Here is a 16818-nt window from a genome sequence, read left to right as displayed (position 1 = left end):
CAAATATAGATTATTTTTTAGATATTTTATATTTTCCTATGTCGCTAACGCGGAAACTACTCAACTCTCTGTGGCTTCATACGCATTTGAAACAAGCGTCGGCAAAGTAGAAGTTACTTACCTCACCTAAAAAACGTTGAAATTCATGACTCGGTGTTTATTGTTAAATAGACTATTTGATGGAGGTGTTTGAAAATAAATTCTGATGATTTGTTTTAATTTCGAAAATCATCGTTCAATTGATTAAATGAGAGTTTAAAAAGTTCATCGAAATCTTGGATGATTGTTCAATTGAAACGTAAAAAAGAGCAAAAAATAAGATAATGTGTTAAATGGTTCATTGGATCCATTCAGTGTACTGAACTTAAAGAAAATTGTTTAAAGTTTCCAAACTTCAGAACAATCATGAATTTGCAGGTATTTGTAAAAAAATGTAAATAAATTTAAAAAATCCACAATTTCATTTTTTATTTCGTAACAACTTTTATAATTATTTGTAAATTTAAATCACAGATATCAAACGAATCCTTAATCCTAAATACTTTGAGTTAAAATTACGAACTAAAAGAACAACAAAACAACTTCAATACTTTATACAGGTTCTTCAGCCTGGGTGCCCAGATGAGCGTGTTGCCTTTGAACGGATATCGATGTTATTCTAATTGATTCATTGTTGCAACGAAAACTAGCGCTTCGGGCGGGTTGTGTAACATTATTATTATTAAATGTTCGGATGTATGTCGTGCAGGTATTAACTCTCCTCAATCCGCACTGATTTGGATTACCTTGGCCTGGAATCATATAATTGATTGAACATCTATAATTATGCAATTGAACTTGGTTTCTGAAAAGCAAATAATTTTTTGATCTCTATAGATTGGCAATAGATAAGATTATTAAATAAATTTAAGAAACTTTAACACCTAATTAAAAAAAAAATTGGACTGTCAAGGTCATCGTACAAAACGGTAAATTAAATTAAAAGCATAAAGACTACCGGTTATCAGCTGGTATAAAGTTTCTTTGAGGGAGTAACAGCATACCTCCAGCTGCGCTGGTGTAGTTGACGTTATCGCGATCGCGGATCCTCAGGCGTATGATGGGCAGTTGCTTCAGCACCACGAAGAAGCTGCTGCGAAATCTAGAGTTCAGCCAGCAGTAAATCACAGGATTGTAGCAGGCGTGAGACATGGCCAGCCAGTGGAGACATGCCCATAAATACGGCATGCCCTCCCACGTGTCGATGCCGTTTTCCTCGCGGTCGAGCAGCAGCTGTGCGCAAAAATATATCGGTCGGAAAATGAGAAACTTTCCTTCTTTTTTTTTCGCAAAAAGTTTAATCGAGATATTCGTGTAATTAATTACAGTACCACGAGTATGTTGTAAGGCAGCCAACATATTGTGAAGACGATCACCACCAGTACCATCATTTTTATCATCTGAAAGTTAATCGATAAAATTATTGAGTTAATTTTAATCGATTATTAATATTCAATCGGTTTTCTGTGATTAATAATACGTATAAAAATTTAAATATGTATAATATCAAAGTACTAAAAAAAATGCAGTAACGATATCGTTTGAAGAAAAGTGCCAGTATTTAAAAAAATGGAGTGCTTGCAGGTAATTCTTTTATCCATTTCCTCTTGAGAAGTGAGTTGTCGCAAAGATATCATCCTCGTCGTCAAAAATTCAGTGCTTATAAAATACAGCCTGCTCGCAAATGCATTCTAGTTTCTAACCAGAGCAACTATACAAGAGAATGTTAAAGCCTTAAATCTCTCTTTGATGCTCCGAACGACCAAATGGATGTTACTTAAGTATTAACTTCGCATCAAGAATAATACATTCAACCTCTCCGCAGCTCTCGTGATTCTCGGTAATATTTGAGCCTACAATAGCATAAATAACTTAACACCTGGCTACTCTCTAACATCCATTGTTAATAAAAAAATTCAAAATTATTTTTCAACTAAATTTCGTGCCAAATTAATTTACTTGATTTAGTTATAAGACTCACACGTTGTTTTAATTATATTTCACGATTTCATTAGTATACCGTGTTGATATAGCCACTCGAGTCTTTGTTTCTTTGTCTTTATTGTCAGAAAATCTTAACGCCTTATTCCTCTGTGAGAGCGAGTCGACTCGCAGGCTCTCTCTCCGAGAGCCTGTTTAGTTATTTCCGTACCCTCTTTGTACAACCCAGCCACATTTAGCGAAGCTAAGGCGGTTATATTTCTTCGCCTCATATTTATTCTCTCGCACACGGGTATAGGGGGTTGTAAATATTTCTTAATAACGTAAGTTTTATTTATACCCAAGCTCTCGGGCTATTTTATTATTTTTTCATGAGAGAGAAAAGTGAGCGACTTATACGGTGAAACGGCATAAATTCATGGTATACGCGAGAGATGTGCTCGCGCGCGCGTTTTTACTAAATTAAGGCACCGTGTAAGAAGAAGAGGTTGCACAGGTTGAGATATTAGCTTTATTGTTTGTCGCGGTTAAATATTTACGTTATATACCGCAAGTGCATTACTCGCATTACAATGGAACTTATTTCGCTCGAGAGGAGTCATTTGGGGGGTGCCTTCGATAGAAAACGCTCGACAGAGTATGGCTCTTGTATAACTGCGTCGATTGAAAAAGAGTTTGATTTTTCTCTCCTGCAACCCCCGTCGAATGTCGAAATTGAATATTTTTTTCCAATTTCTCGCTAGTCGATTTTTTAAGCCAACTCGATTCGATTCGTAAAAGTTTCGTCACCGTAAGGAGATTGATTTTATATTTACTTTACGTATCTTCGCTAAAAGTATAAATTCAAATTTTAATAGCGCTACTTCCACGAGATCATAAAATTCAAGCTGAAAAAAGCTAAATTGAAACTCGCATGTAAGACTTCAGCGAGATATGTTTTACTAGGTCTCCGTGAACGGAAAATTAATTGACTTTGAAGTAAAATCAAAAAAGTTATAAATGCATAAATTAGTTTCATTTCTTTCGCATTATGCGTAAAAAAATATTTGAAAAGACAATAAGGTTTCCATCCATGTATATAGTCGAGGGCGAGTAGGGAGAACTTTTGCAAAAGCCAGGGATTTTATCCGATGCCGAGAGCGATCGGAAATAAAGACGTCACGTTATAGGAATGTATAATACGTACACGGCCGCGCGCGCGCCGGTTCCAATATTAATGTCGCGTGCATACACGGCCACGCGAAAAAACAATAAATTCGTTTTCCTGCGCTCTATATTTAGCTCCTATGAATGTTATATTTACTCGCTGTTGGCGATTAATTATTCATGTATGTGTGTGCCGCGAGTTAACGTAATCGGTCGTTCGCATCGCGAAGCTGAAGCCTGACGCGCATCTCAGGATAAAAATTACAGAGCGACATTTTTCCCGATAAATCGTGATAAATTACAAGAGTTTTTTGAAAACTTAATGACGCGCGTAATTTTGCTGTAAAAGACAGTTGTGTGATCCATCGTTACCTTCGCGCGCATCGTGCGAAGTTATCGAATCGCCCCGGAGTTTACGGAATACGTAATGAAACATTCTCGACGCACCACCACCACCACCCCTTTGATGTAAATGATTCTTCTATGACAATAATGTAATAAGAAAAATTTCTTCGTTTATAGCCCTTCTTTCTTTTTATTCATAATTATACACTTGTCCTTGTTTCATTGAAGGGCTTTTTTAAATTAAAATTTAGTATTAACTTTTATTTGGAAGATGTTTTCAAAGCTCACTAAGCCTGAATTAAAATTTCTCCGTCCGCGAAGCTCTTCGTATTTTTCATTGACAGCCGCCACGAATGTAGTCTTCGCGCTCACTGACTGACTGACGCACTTTATATATGTATATAAAACACACCAAACAAGTGAGTGAGTCTTTTCTGCCTCTGGCTTCCGCGCATGACAGCTATGTGTTTTCCAGCTCGAGTAGTTTTCCGACTGGGGCGCAACGGAGAAGTTTTGCTCGAAAGATAGCTGGGAGATTCGAGATTCTTTGCATCGGATGTGCAGTTTGCCGCGCTGCTGCCGCCACGGGCTCTGCGCGCCGCGACATACATATAATAACGTCCCTCGTGCTACTGCGCTGAATGCACTGCTGCCCCTGGCTCCAGCTTGACTCTGGCTTTTCTCTCTGTGCGTTAATTTTTCACAATGCCACCAAGGACCGTTTCTCAATTTTAATTCGTAACAGACGCGCGAGGGTCTCGATAAAAATTTACGACTTCTCAATTATTCCTGTGCTTTTGCCGCCTCGCGCACACCGCAGTAGTGCCTCGTATTTTCTCAAGGTCGTGGAAAATTATGAATTATGTCAGGCTGAAGTGATTTATCGTCGTGTTAAGAAAATGAAACAATTTTCCATACAGAAGCAACGTGTTTGTGGTTTTAACTATCTCTGATTAAACTCGTTCAATTAAATCGAGAAATAATAAAAAAAATTAACAAATGAATAAAGATGACACCCCGAATAGAACAAATTCAATAATGCAAATAAAAAATACACTACTAACGCCTTGTGATATTTATTTAACTCATATAGACAGCTTCGACCAAGTGGAAAACTAAACAACGCTAAAAGCGAGAGTATCCCCCTTCGAAACGCTCGGCGGTAACGAGTCGTCAACTCGTTCTGAGAAAATTAAACAATTCGCGGGAATAAATGAAAAAACTTTTGTGCAAACCTGTGCACAGCTTTCAGGATAACGAACTTTTTCAACAAATTTTCAAAACATCGTCACGAAATCTCGACGCGATGAAAATTTTCATCTGTTATCCCGTTAATACTCGCAGTCGCATAAACAACGGCAACAAGTCGGTATAAGTCGAAAGCGGATTTGTTTATGTTTATAAAAATCGAAACTTACATTGTAACGAAGATTTATAAGCTTTAGAGTTTGGTTTCGAAATTAATGAACAAATCGCCGTTATACTTTTTGTTTCGATAAATTTTCATGATTAATTAAATGTACAGCAACTCTCAGCTCGAAACTTTTGTAAAACGGGAAAGAGTCAGTGCAGAATATAATTAAGGACGTTGAATATACAAATTATGAAATTAAATGGCAACGGGTCACTTTTATTAATATTTACAACAAAAAAAGTTGTGCACTAATTGAGAGACAAAATAAAGATGATTATAATTACGTTTTTTATTGAATGAAATTTTTGTTTTATTTTGTAATCAATTATTAAGAATGCAAGTACACAGACTTTATGTGTCTGAATGATCATTTGATAATTAAATCCTTGAAAAAAGAAATATAAAATTAAACATTTTTTTCAATAATTTGAATTGTTGAAAGTTTTATTACCTTTTTTTTAGATCGAGCAAAACGTTCATCCCGATTGTTCTCGGCCTCTCCTGGTGGCTTGTTGCCCCAAACGAAAATTGCAATAACCGAATACGAATGCACCAGTATACCGAGTGGAAATGCATACTGCAGTATTAACATCATCGTAGAATAATGGAACCTTGAAAAGAGAACAAAAATTAGTTTTTCCTTCATCGTCGTATGCCATATGAATTTCATTATATGAAAAATTATTATTGACTGGTTTTGGAAATTTAAAATGATGAGGGAGCAAAATTACCTCCTCTTGGGATCCTCCCAGTTTTCCATGCACATGGCGAGCTTGCAGTACTCGTAGTGCTCGCTCGGCGCTTTGAGGCCGGAGACCAGCACGATCGGCAGGGAGATGCACAGCGCCAGGACCCATATGGCCAGTATGAACTGGAGCGCGTGAGACTTGCTCAGTCTCGGCTTCAGCGGCCAGACGATCGCCACGAAGCGATCGACGCTGATGGCGACCAGAGTGTAGGCACTGACCAGAACCGCGACCGCCTGCACGCTCGATTATAAAAAAAATATATATGATGAATACCTTTTTTCCAGTTCGGATATAGTAACTTATTTACAAGTCGATAATATTGGAGCCCTTCATGAGAGCTATAATTTCTTTCGATAGAATCTCGAGTTAAGAGAGGAAAGTACTCGAAGAATCAGTAACTAAATTTGCATTTCGTTCGAGATTAAAAATTATGCTCTTTACAAACTTTTAACGTTAAATACATCCAAGCCAATGATTACAGATGATGTAATGCAAGACTCTCTCAAAGTTTTTCGGTATCAGAAAATATGTTAATTGGAATATGACATGCTCTCGACAAAATTTACGTTCAATACGAAGTTCTTCGCGAGCAGCTTCTTCGTTCGAACTGTTTCAAAGTTTCAAGCAAGCCACTGGGGGCGATCGTAAGATTACACGAGGCAGCGCAAAAGAATCAATCTTTTACCTGCAAGTAATTGACGACGGGACAGAGATGGGGCCCGAACGGCCAGTACTGCAGAGTGAGGGTACTGACGAAGCTCGTCGGTATGCAGAACAGGGCGATGAGTATGTCGGCGATGGCGAGATTCACGATGAAGTAGTTGGTGACGTTACGCATGTGCGAGGCGCAGCAGACCACGTAGCAGACCAGGGCGTTGCCGAACAGGGCCAGCACGAAGATCACCGAGTACATGACGTAGGCCAGCGGCTGGTAGCTGCCCAGCGCGTTCGCCTCGAGGATCGAGCGGCAGTCGTAGTCGCTCAGATTACCGTAGAACAGCAGCAGCTCGTCGTCGTCGTTGTCGCCGACGCCGATGCTGTCGTTCATTTTGGCCGTGCAGCAGCAACAGCAGTCCTTAACTGTGTTCAATCTGAAAGATGCATCGAGTTTTTTTTATGGATTTGACGATTCCTGCTCGTGATGTACATGCTCAAAATAATAATGGCTTAAAAACGGAAAAAGTACCATCCTTAAATGTTTCCAAATACAGTAGCCTAAATAAGCTTATTTTTTTCTATTTTTCTGATACGTAACGAGAAAATTTTGTTTCAATGGGAAAAATTGATTTTTGCATCTCATAAGTCGTTTTAAGTGGGATCGACTTCGATGGAAAAAGAAAAATGCATTTTCATTAGCACATTCATGCGGAATTCATTTTCGTGTTCGTTTTCCCAATAGTTTTTAGAAGCTTCGAAAAATGCATGTAAATCGAAAAATTTGACAGGTATGTTTATAACATTTTGGGATCAATTATCAAATCGTAGTTTTGATACTGAGATACGTAGAATTGATACTCTATAGCTAACCAAGTTGAAACTAGCCAACTGGCAAAAAGAGAAAGTCTACTAAAGAAAAGTCACAGAAATATTAGAATGATCGGCCCAGGCGTACGCTAAGTGGTTTAAAGCATACGCCTCTGACATCAGTGGAGTGGTTCGAGGTTTGATTCTTGGTGAAACCATTTTAGGGCCTGGTAAAATTGCTGCAGGGTTGTGATAAAATTATGGCAAAATTATCGATTTAGTTCGTTTCCCATAGTTTTCCCATAATTCAAAAATCCCGTTTAAAAAAAAAAAATTATGGGAAAACTATGGGAAACGATCTGAATCCATAATTTTGCCATCATTTTTCCATAATTTTACCACAGTTTTATTTCCATTAAGTTTGGAATATTAAGCTCATTTTAAATGACCTGGAAATGTGAATGTGATTAAAAAAAAGGCTATTTCAACCATGAATGCTACCTTAAGTCTCTTCCACTAGATGGCGAATACCTATATCTGAAAACCTGCAAGTGGCAAAATCAAAATAACTGTATAACTCGAAGTTCGAAATTAAATTGTATGATGTGGGTATGATTTTTGTATGTCATTTCTTCTGTTTTATTTTTGGCTTTGTGGACGTTGAGCAGCGCTCCCGAACTGTCAATAATTTTAGTTGGTCGAAAAAAAACATTTCACATTCAACAATCAAAGTATTCTTATTCCCATGATTGATTCTCTTGGAAAGCATATTTTGAAAACATCATATATGATACTCGGAAGAATCGTTCCATCCTCTCATCAATATACTTATATAATATTGATTTAATTTTCAATGCAAACGCATACTGAAACTACGCGCACGCGGCGAACAAAAAAATAGCTTATTTATACAATGGCGATGTTTCTTCAGCGCTGCAGCAGTAGCAGCACGCAAAGATAAATGTGTTTAACGGTTACGCATATACGCGAAGTATAAGTAATGGAGCAAATTGTGTATTGAATCACCGTCAGGTATAGATATAACGCACGCACACGCAAAGAGATCCTCTGCCACGAGAGTGAGAAAATAGATCGTGTTATGTATAAAAGCAGAGAATTTTATATTATCGAGCTGCGATTTGTTCGCTCGCTGGCAGTTACCATTGGCTTCTAAAATTATAATGTGCACCCGCGAGTGCAGCAGCTCACGATCTCACAAATTGCATCGATGACGGTAGAATAGGCACGAGATGAGCTACTGCTGCTGCTGCATATAAGAAGTGCACCTAATGTGGCGGAAAGAAAAAGCGGCGCAGGTCCCGAGCGAATTGCAGCCGGGCTATATAAGAGATGTATCGTTCGTAGTATCCTCGGAGTCAGCAGCAGCATATGCGCGGGGAGCCTGAAAATTAATAATTTGCCAGCCTCTTCCGGCTCGATGTCCATTTGGAGAGTATAACCACCGAACGCGCACGCGAAATCTATTCCGATTTCAATTGATATAATTTGGCTCTTTCAATGATGCTCAATGAACGATCGAGGGCTGGCCTCTCTGGTGTGTTTTGTGTGTGTGTGCAGCGCGCGCAGTACTTTGTCATATGTCACATTAATCCGTTCGTTTACATGCTGCTGCTCGCCCTCCTTCCCTCCCTGCCCTCGTGCAAACGTCAGCGACGCGACGCATATTACTTGCCTCTCTCTCTCTCTCTCTCTCTCAGTTTTTCTTTGGCTATGTATTTTATATATTTATTCACGCACTGGATATGCATATCACGCTAATGTATAAGCGCATTTCAGTGTTTATAAATTTAACACAATAGTTCGTTCGCGAATATGCGTGTATAGTTCGAAATTATGTTATGAATATAATTTGCAATTTAAGGCGATGCCAAAAGCAGTGCACCGCGCAAGGGAACCGTGAAAATTTTCAGAACACGTTCTCGCGCTGAATTATATTGGAAAAGCTCCGAATCAGAATAACGCACATCAGCTGCGCGTGCATACGTTTATTACCGAATACATTTTAACTATTCGACACATTACAGATGCAGCGTGCAAACAATAGCGTGAAATTTGATTATTTAGTTTGTTTCCAAAATTCAAAAAAAAGTTACAGAAAAATGAACGAACTGTATCTCTGTAAAAAGCTGTACGAGATTGAATAGTATCTGAGTCATCGTCATGATTTTCATGCAAACATTGTCGGGACAATAAATTTCTCTCAACTTGTATTTTGAAAGTGGCTTTTTGATAATCTTTAATACTCGACTCTAAATGAAAATGTTACATGTCTCGGAATTCTTTGCCTTGTCAGTTGCCGCGAGAAATTTTGCAACGGTTGTAAGTAATTTTCACCATATTTGCAACGCGATTTTTCGTTGATGACCTAGTTTGCAATTTTTTTTAGCTACCTTCATAATGACATTAAAATTTTATTTATCCCAATACAGTTACGATTTAGATGCGTATAATCATAATTACTGATTTTGTTTTTTTTCTACAGAATTTACACTTCTTCGAAAAAAGTCATGTAAAAAAATGTAAGCCAGCGTAATTCAAAGCTTTGAAAAATCACCGAGCTTTAAATATTTGTCTATGATTATTTTTTTAGAGAAAAATTTCTCACTTTTAAATGTACTTTTTTAAAAGATTTCTGATGAATCTTTATTTTTTTTTTATTTTTTCGAGTCGCTAGCTCGCTCGAGCTCGCGGAGCTGAGCGATGATGATGTTGTGTGCACTCGTGTTTGCTCCCACTCTCTCTCTCTCTCTCTCTCTCTCGCTCGCTGTATTCAGTTTCTCTTATATTTACGGTGGCAGTGCGAGGACAAAGCGACAGAGAATCATCATTCGTAATCGCGTAGACGGGATTCATTGTTGTGTGTGTGTGAGTTGGTTGGTGCCCGTCGCGCGTAGTTTTTCTCTCCTCGTCGTCGTCGTCTGTCGCTGTTTGCTTTCATTTTAACCATATTATTATTGTCCCGAGAAATTAAAAATGATTGTGAGACCGATTTTTTAATCTCTCTGCAGCAGTGGCAGCAAAGTTGCGCGCGCGTCGTGCTGCGCGCTTTGAAAAATCGCATTCAAAGGCTCGTGGATTCGTTAAAAGCCTGCTCAAAGTGATTTAATTGTGTTGTTTCACTCGCCTGGATTAATAGCTGAAGAAAAGAACATGTGTTCGCGAGTGTTGGTTTGGTTTTTACTGTCGAGATTGACAGACATGATTTTTGCTGCTGAGAGGCCACACATCATTTTCATAATCGCCGATGATTTGGTAAATGAGCAAAGTTTGTATTCGATGTCCCCAACAATATCGCAAGCCTGTGTTTACACATTGAATAATTTTTTTATTCAAAATTTTGAAATTACCATTAAGAAAATAAAATCGACGTCAATTTTCATCGTCGAGTTTCTAACAATGAAAATATACCATAATCCGCAGGGCTGGAACGACGTCGGATTTCACGGATCAGGACAAATCCCAACTCCTAATATTGACGCGCTCGCCTACAGCGGCGTCATATTGAACAGATACTACGTCACTCCCATATGCACGCCTTCGAGGAGCGCCCTGATGACTGGAAAATATCCGATTCATACCGGCATGCAGCGTGGGGTAAGCTATATGCTCTGCCTGCGACGACCAGACGATCGCATATTGTTGTCGCTTGATTTTGCGCGCGCCCGCGCGCGTGGGTGACCGTATGCAATGATGTGCACTGATTTGACTTATTGTCAAAGCAGAGGCGACTTGTTTTGGACAATCATCGAATTAGATAATACGAGATTAGATATTTTTTTATTTATTACATTGACATTTGATGATATTTTAGGTACTGATGGGCGCAGAGGCTCGAGGTCTCCCTCTCAACGAAAAGCTATTGCCCGAATATTTAAAAGAATTGGGTTATCGTAATCACATAGTTGGCAAGTGGCATCTAGGCTTTTATACGAAAGAATATACTCCGACCTACAGAGGCTTTGAAAGTCACTTGGGATATTGGACCGGTCATCAAGATTATTACGATCACACGGCCGTTGAAGAGGTAACTCTCCTTATTATATCTCATTCTTTTTTATGACGACGGCTGCGCTGTCGTATAATAATTATATGCGAATGTAATTAAGCCGCGCATCCTACTTTTTTTTTCTCTTCCTTCGAATAAAAATTGTCTCTCTAGTTGGAGTCGAGAGAAAAGTAATTTTTCATTTCTAATTCATAACGATCCGACTTTTCGTCCCCGACGATGATCGTCGACGCAGCGTTACTGGGGCTTGGACATGCGGCGGAATCTGGAGCCGGCCTGGGACCTGCACGGCAAGTACTCCACGGACGTGTTCACGGGCGAAGCCGTCAAGCTCGTTCAGAGTCACAACGCCAGCCAGCCGTTATTTTTGTATCTGGCTCACGCGGCGGTGCACTCGGCGAATCCTTACAATCCGCTACCTGCGCCGGACAATGTCGTCGAAAAAATCCAGATACCCGAGTACAAGAGACGTCGCTTCGCTGGTACGATATGCACTTTAAACGAGTTTTTCATACTTTTCTATATATGAAAATGCGATTCGGATGTATATACGTATACTTGTCGGGCGCATAAAAAATTATCTGCCCGCGCGTATCGAACTGTTAACTCTTTTCCATGTTTGTTTATGCCACGCTTTTATATGCTTATATAGCTATGGCCAGCGTAATGGACACGTCAGTCGGCGCGGTGGTCGAGGCGCTGGAGAAAAAAAATATGTTGAAAGACAGTATAATCGTTTTTACGACCGACAACGGTGGACCCGCTCAAGGCTTCAACTTGAATGCCGCTTCAAACTGGCCTCTTCGTGGCGTTAAAAATACTCTCTTTGAAGGTTTGTAAAAAAATTTTACTTCGCTCTCTCGAGGAAGATGCGCCCTTTTATCATCGTCGTCGTGGTGCGTCGTATACGCAAAGAGTTTGTACTTACTTTATTCATTAAAAATTCCTTGAGAAGATAATGGTAATCGTTTGGAAAAACTTTTATCTTTACATTCTTACGAAACTCTCGTTTTTATGCTCTCTAAAAATTGTGAAAATTCAAAAATCTTTTCTCACTTATGCCACTACTTTTTTCGCACAGCATGAATGTTTAATTTCGGGGGTGCGAATATTAATTTTCAATTACTACTCTGCGAACGCGAAATTAAATACTCGTTGTTCGGCAACAGGTGGAGTGCGAGGCGTCGGATTGGTTTGGTCGCCACGTCTGTCGAATCCCGGCCGAGTCTCGAATCGACTGTTCTCGATCAGCGACTGGCTGCCGAGCCTGCTGAGGGCCGCGGGTGGCGATCCCAGCAACATCACGGGCATCGACGGTCTCGACGCCTGGCAGTCCTTGGCCGAGGATCGAGAATCGCCCAGAACGACGATTCTCCACAACATCGACCAGGTCGTCGGGGTGGCGTCGATCATGCAAAACGAGTGGAAGCTCGTACAAGGTAAAGAGTTGCCGCGGGTGTATGTAGCGTAATAAGTTACCTTATACGGCCACGCTCTGTAACATCAAAGGGAGCTGGGCAAGTTTGTACGCAAAAATTTCATTTTCGTGCTACTTTATTGCGGGCATTTTTAGCATGTATCCAACGAATTGAAAAAAGAATTTTGAATAATAAATGTCACGGAAAATTTCATCACTTTTTATTGTAAGTAGATTCAAAATTTTGGGTTACAACAAAGAGTAAAGTATGTGCTGCGTCGAGTAATTTCGGAAAACCAGAGAAATTTTCCGCGTTAAATTGGTACTACATTCGACAGACATGTAGTAGCTCTAATATCAATTCGTGTTGTACATGGCGCGACAAAATGTATACCTGACTGCTTACAGTCATAAATCATGCATTTAAATTTAAAATTAGTCGGCAGATAGCGGCATTAATTTACAACTGCTCGCAATGATTATTGTACACTTGTTTTTAATTATTTCTCATAATAACTTCGAATCCAAATTTCGAGTAGTCCGCAAATTCTTGTTTCAATTCTATCAACTTTGCGACTGCATGCGATCTATATAAAGAATTGTGTGTCAAATTGTGATCTCTCGTTTTGAGGGAAGGGTCACGTGACAAATTATGATTGAGCGATTGTAATATCCATCATTGTCAAGCGCAAGTGATGGCCAAATAATCCGTTAATATCTGTTATTGATCGATACAGGATCGGTCTTTAAAAAATTAGTTCCTCAAAAAAGTCATTAGCAAAGACGTGAATGGTAGGATCTTTTGAGACTCGAACGATTTCGAGAGCCCCGAGCTTTTCTTATCGATTATGCCATTTGAACGCCACGGTTTAGCTCATCAAGCACTACTCGATCTGAATTCTAAAGCCTGTAATTATTAATCAGTTAATTAACTTGCTGTAAACTTTGACCACGCGTTAAAATCGAACGAAAAAAAAGGAATAGAATGAAGAAGCACGTCGAACGCGCGCGTGAGATCAAAAGCTCAAAACTTTGCCGAAACTACGTTGTTGCGGTCATTGATTTTCGCGCCGACAGACTTCGCAGGGTGCAATATAATAAATAATGTCCCAAATTGAATATATATTTTCATTCTTGCCTCGGGCAACAAATATACTACTTTACAAGAGACTTTTTTCTGCTGCTGCTTCACGATGCAAGTTCAATTTTTTTCTCCCTCCTTCGTATTTCGTTTGTAATGTACTGTTTGACAAGAGCTTTTTCTATCCCCCCTTTCAGAACGTTATTAAATTTTCGAACGAATAACACAATGCGAGAGCGAACTTCGTCGCATATATATTATATACGAAATGATGTAGTTAATTAGAAACTGTCGTATTAATTTAATAGTAAGCAATCCATTACAATTACGCTGTCGCGCAAGTTCATATTCATTCGGAAAGTCCTTCCATACGTACGTGCGAAGATGAGAGATAAGAAAAAAATGGACGAGAAATATCGAACTCGCGGGCGAATCGATAAAAATTTCGTGACTTTTATCGATCTATGTACCGCATGCAGGCTCGACGTACGGCGGCAAATGGGATCACTGGTACGGGCCCGCGGGACGCGACTACAGCTACGACGTGGATAGCGTCGTCAGGAACTGCCCAGTGGCCCGAGCACTGAAGAGCCTCGGCCGGGGCTTGAACGCGACGATCGTCGGCCAGTTGAGGAGTCGAGCAACCGTAGAGTGTCCTTCGAATACGACGCAGCAGGCTTGCTACCCTTCCAAAAGTTCCTGCCTGTTCAACATTTTCCAGGATCCTTGCGAGAGACAAAACTTGGCTGCGGAGTAAGTATACCAGTGTATAGTAGTGGCGTATAACACGTGTGCCCCGTTCGAGCGATATTGCGCGGTTTGACGCTTCGTAATATAAACGATATGTATATAACTGTATGTACTGTGTGCAGTCACACGGCCTTCTACCAGCATCTTCTTCGTACATAACCAGGCGACGAGTATAGCAGTAATATCTCGAAGAAGTTGTCGTATATACAAGCGGTATATTCGCGTTTGAAATATCTAATTCCGAGCGATATTTGCAGCCGACTTGATTTATAAAGCCATCGTGTGCGGTGGCAAGCCCTTTTTATTCCTTCGTTTCTTTCTCTCACTCTCTCGCTCACTCTTTACGATAACATAATTTTGTTCGCGGATACTTTGATCAAGAATTTTTAATTTTTTTTTTCTGCTTTCGCCACTCATTAGACGTGCTTCATTGGATATGTCGTACGATTCGAACGAGAAAAGTACAAAGAATATAATGAATATTTTTTCAAGTTTTTTTTTAAGTACTTGTTTGATGAAAAAAGTCAAGAGTCTCGCGATCGATACTTGATAGTTTTAAGGATTTGACAAATCAATTACCGAAGACGCGCGCGCGCGGCTCACTTTCAAGAGAGCAAAGATAAAGGGAAAAGTTGGGGGAAATGAAAAATTATTTTATCTGTTTGTCCAGACACCCAGACATACTTCAAAAGCTCGAGGAGGAACTAGTTAAGCTCAACGCCACGGCGATACCACCGGGGAATCTTCCGTGGGACAAAAAAGGCAACCCAGCTCTCTGGGATCATACTTGGAATAATTTTGGAGATTATCAGTGAACTACTTTGGGAGCATAGAGTTTGATTAAATCAGGCTCGTCACTCTTTCCTTTGTGTAACAATTGAAACTGTGATTTCCCTCCTATATCTTAAGCCCGGAGAAAGTAATTAACGTAAGCTAATGTTCTTTTTATTTCTCTTTTTAATGTACTTTTTATTGTATTTTCTTCCGAATTTGGAAAATAAAAACATTTTTATTTTAAATCGATTTTACAATTTCCATTAGGCAAATTGTTATTTCTCCGATGAATATCAAAAAAGTTGTAACTCATGTATGACAATGCAGTAGTATTTTTAAAATAAAATACTTCAAAAAAAAGTAATCATGCTGTCTACCTGTGGATTTTACGCAGACTTTACAACGATGTAGATTATATTCCATGACATCTGGTTCAACGCGGGCTCACTCTGATGTTTTAAAGCACTAAACTTTTTCTTTGTACACCAGGATAGAACTGGCTCTATTTTAGAGCTTCTGTTACTGCTGCTGCTGCTTATGCAGGAAAAATCGGCACCACAATTCCATTGTGGACTCGTGGTACCACAAGAGTTTGCGCCTGACACTCGTATATTTTTCTTGATAAGCAACTTGACGGTCGCGTAGAGAAACTAACTGCAACAGTGTTTCAACTTTTTTTTTGTTCATCAAGATTTTTATACACCCCGGGCTGAGTTAATAGACACGTGTATTTTCCTTTGTTAAGTGAGGGTACGAAAATTCCCTCATCTCGAAAAAAGCCATTATCTCAAAAGGTTTTAACAAATTACACAGTACAAATTATAACAAAAAATATTGTGCAGCGGTTGGAACTTTTCTCAACTAATTACTCGAGGGTATTTACTTAGCGTCGCGTTATACTTTTTGTTCGCATAAATTTTATAACTGATTATATTCGTTCAACTTTGAATTAAAATTTTTTTGTATCATTGTGCCTTTAACAATCTTAAACTTCTCATAACTTCAACTTGTAACTAATTGTCGATGCAAGCACAAACTCGCTCACTAAAACTAACAATAACAAGACGTTATCTTCGAATCTCGCTGTAACCGCTAATAGTTTTTGGATTAACAATTAAGCTTGCGAAGGAACTATAACACTTTCTCGGCACGTAGTTCATCGCGGACTGATCGTAAGCTACTCCGTATTGCCTCGGTGCTGTCCCATGGAAAGCTCCCACGATTTTCGAAAGCTCACGCATGCGCCGCCACTCGGCGCGTATCGGACGCTTTTCGCGTGTATGTATACAGAGCTACTTCTCACGTCGACAGGATGTCCTTGGGATGTTCTTATAAACAGAAATGATTATTTCGCCCGAGGTTGAAATGTTAATAAACTTTTCAACCTAAGAAAAAATAATCTTCGTCACTCGAAGATAAAAAATTGAAAATTGAGAACAAAAAGAGTTTCGGTATATCGACGACTTGACGCGCGGTGCTTTATTCGATTAAAACGGGAGAATTTTTTTCAATGATATTTTTTACTCGCTCGATTTATCTTGCAGGCAATGATGATTATGTTCACAGTTCAATGCCCATTGCTCACGTGTACCAACGCGTACTACATCCTCGCTCAGGTATTAAAAATCTTTCCGTTTCATCTTTCATGGTAACAAAGAAAAATCGATCCCG

At 39.3% G+C, this 16818-nt stretch overlaps 2 protein-coding genes across 2 annotated transcripts; one reads left to right on the top strand and one right to left on the bottom strand.

Moving 5' to 3' along the window:
* Positions 1 to 591: 591 nt before the first annotated feature.
* LOC106654366 (RYamide receptor) lies at positions 592 to 16286 on the bottom strand. The gene is made up of 7 exons (XM_014374184.2): positions 15525 to 16286; positions 6320 to 6725; positions 5617 to 5867; positions 5337 to 5496; positions 1371 to 1439; positions 1044 to 1272; positions 592 to 791 (listed from the first exon to the last, which is right to left on the bottom strand). The coding sequence occupies exons 2-7, from the start codon at positions 6680 to 6682 to the stop codon at positions 592 to 594; spliced, it is 1272 nt and encodes a 423-aa protein (XP_014229670.1). The 5' UTR covers positions 6683 to 6725; positions 15525 to 16286.
* On the top strand, positions 9862 to 15465 carry LOC106654388 (arylsulfatase B). Its single transcript, XM_014374216.2, has 8 exons — positions 9862 to 10371; positions 10540 to 10713; positions 10931 to 11143; positions 11361 to 11607; positions 11778 to 11957; positions 12295 to 12564; positions 14103 to 14376; positions 15044 to 15465. The coding sequence occupies exons 1-8, from the start codon at positions 10270 to 10272 to the stop codon at positions 15186 to 15188; spliced, it is 1605 nt and encodes a 534-aa protein (XP_014229702.1). The 5' UTR covers positions 9862 to 10269; the 3' UTR covers positions 15189 to 15465.
* Positions 16287 to 16818: the final 532 nt, after the last annotated feature.

The sequence above is a fragment of the Trichogramma pretiosum genome, unplaced genomic scaffold, assembly GCF_000599845.2.
Source record: "Trichogramma pretiosum strain Unisexual culture from Peru unplaced genomic scaffold, Tpre_2.0 scaffold47, whole genome shotgun sequence".
NCBI lineage: Eukaryota > Metazoa > Arthropoda > Insecta > Hymenoptera > Trichogrammatidae > Trichogramma > Trichogramma pretiosum.
This window is presented reverse-complemented; position numbering and strand designations above follow the sequence as displayed.